This window comes from Xyrauchen texanus, chromosome 20 (genome assembly GCF_025860055.1).
Source record: "Xyrauchen texanus isolate HMW12.3.18 chromosome 20, RBS_HiC_50CHRs, whole genome shotgun sequence".
Lineage (NCBI taxonomy): Eukaryota > Metazoa > Chordata > Actinopteri > Cypriniformes > Catostomidae > Xyrauchen > Xyrauchen texanus.
This window is the reverse complement of record NC_068295.1, coordinates 31,564,296-31,566,280: the sequence shown is the minus strand read 5'-3', so window position 1 is coordinate 31,566,280 and position 1,985 is coordinate 31,564,296. Positions and strand designations below refer to the sequence as shown.

General features: G+C 45.0%; 1 protein-coding gene across 1 annotated transcript; it reads right to left on the bottom strand.

Moving 5' to 3' along the window:
- Positions 1 to 486: 486 nt before the first annotated feature.
- LOC127660581 (paraneoplastic antigen Ma1 homolog) lies at positions 487 to 1,713 on the bottom strand. The gene has a single exon (XM_052150904.1). The coding sequence runs from the start codon at positions 1,711 to 1,713 to the stop codon at positions 487 to 489; it is 1,227 nt and encodes a 408-aa protein (XP_052006864.1).
- Positions 1,714 to 1,985: the final 272 nt, after the last annotated feature.

Sequence of the window (1,985 nt, the reverse complement as noted above, 5' to 3'; positions counted from 1 at the left end):
CCTACAACAATCGGTTTATGTTGTGTAAACCACACAGTGCCATGCCTCTCACAATCATCAGGTGAGCCATCTGACTTCTGAATATTCTCATAGACTTCTCGAACTACAGGATGTATGGACAAGGTATGCAAGAAGTGAACACCAAGCTTCTGTTTACAAGCCTCAAACAATCGTCTCACTATATTGGTGTTAGTCCCCACCAGAATGGCAATTCTTTTCTCTGGCTGAGAATCTGGGCAAACAAGTGCAAGAGTATCAACAACTTGTGGTAGTCCTACCACATTTTCAGTGAATTCAAGCTTAATGGGAAGATAACCGTCGTATGGGTATTTGTGTGAACTCAAACCCCATATTTCAAGATTTTCCACTGGCAACAGTGGTAAATGTTTTAAGTACACATCATAAAAGCTTCGATAAAGGATGGTGACTTGAGAGCCACTATCAAGTAAAGCTTTTGCATACACTCCTTCAATTTGGACTGGTACTTCAGAAGTCGGACCAATCAAGCCAGATGGAATCCCAGAAGAACAATCGATTTCTACTCCAGAACAAAAGGTGGAACGGGATGGAAAAGGAGTCCTGTGCCGTTCCTCCACAGAGCTCCCTAGAAGTTTCCGAGAACCTGCTCTGACTGATCAATTTTTGATTTACTTTCCTCAGGTTTTCAGTTCCCCGACACTCTCTCTTTGTGTGGCCATCCTCACCACACTTGTAACAGAAAACTCCAGACCGAGTAAACTTGGATGTGCTCTTCTTGCCGGCAACTTCTGTAGCACTTGCATCCGCCACTTGACACACAGGGCCAGTTGCCTTGGAAGAATGCTCAGGAACAGGGTCAGGTGCAGCTGCTTTCAACAGCTGGGACATCTGAGTTGTAAGTGCACTCACCTCTTGCTTTATACTGCTCAATTCAGTCACCAAAGAAGCCTGTGGAACAGAAGCAGCAGAAACCACTACTTTTCCCCCCTCTCTAGCCCTGATCCAATCCTCTTCTTCCCTTACTTCCCGTAACAATTTCGAGAAACTAGGAGGATCACGCAGAGTGTGGGTCATTCTTAGTCGTAGTGCTACCATATCAGTAGTACGAGCTCCCTTAACCACTTGCTCCATGCACATGCGATCAAGATCAGCGGCTACAACACCTCCTTTTACAAGCATGCGATGAAGGAGCTTGTCCAACCTATATAGAAAATCAGAAAGCTTCTCACTTTCCCTTTGGTAAGTGCTCCTGAACTTTGCAAGAAGATCGGAATTACTTTCAGTAGTTCCATAGGCTGTTTCAAGAGCAACCAAATAATCAGTAGCTGTGGCAGTTGGATTACTAACCTTCAAAAACCGGACTATGTCTGAAGCGGGTCCCCGCAAACTCTCAACAATACGCTGCCTTTTCACAGAATCAGCACACTGCCACTCGCTGATCATTTGAACAGCCTGCTCCATCCAGGGGTCATACTCTTCCTCCCCAGCAGGTACTGGTTTCACACCTGAAAATACTCTTAATCTCCTATAACCCACAGTATCACTAGGCATATGGATACACTTTTCCACAAGGCGATCAATAGCATTCACCAAATCAAGATTCACTTTTGCATCAGAGGACTGACCTTGCTCCAACATAGCCTTCACATCCTCCAGTGACTTTCCTTCCTGCTGCAACAAGGACAACAACTTATCCTGAAAAACAGCATCTCCCACAGAAGGATCTGTCACCATTTTTCCAGGTACATGTACCATCCATGGCCCCACTTCACCAGGAATCCCTATCTCTGGTGGTACAGTATCTGGATCAATGTCATTACTGGTTTCAAGCAACAAAAACAACTTAGTTCCTGTAGGATCTCCCGTTTACCATGAATCTTGGTACGGCCGAATAGCTTCACTGTGTTAAGCACATCTGCGATAGTCTCATCCCTCACATCTATTGGGACATCGCTGAGTATTATACAGCAAGATGGCTTTATTTGCGCTTGATGAATCCATTCAGC

Coding starts and splice junctions, on each gene's coding strand:
- LOC127660581 (XM_052150904.1), bottom strand. CDS start 1,713: ATGGTGACAGATCCTTCTGTGGGAGATGCTGTTTTTCAGGATAAGTTG.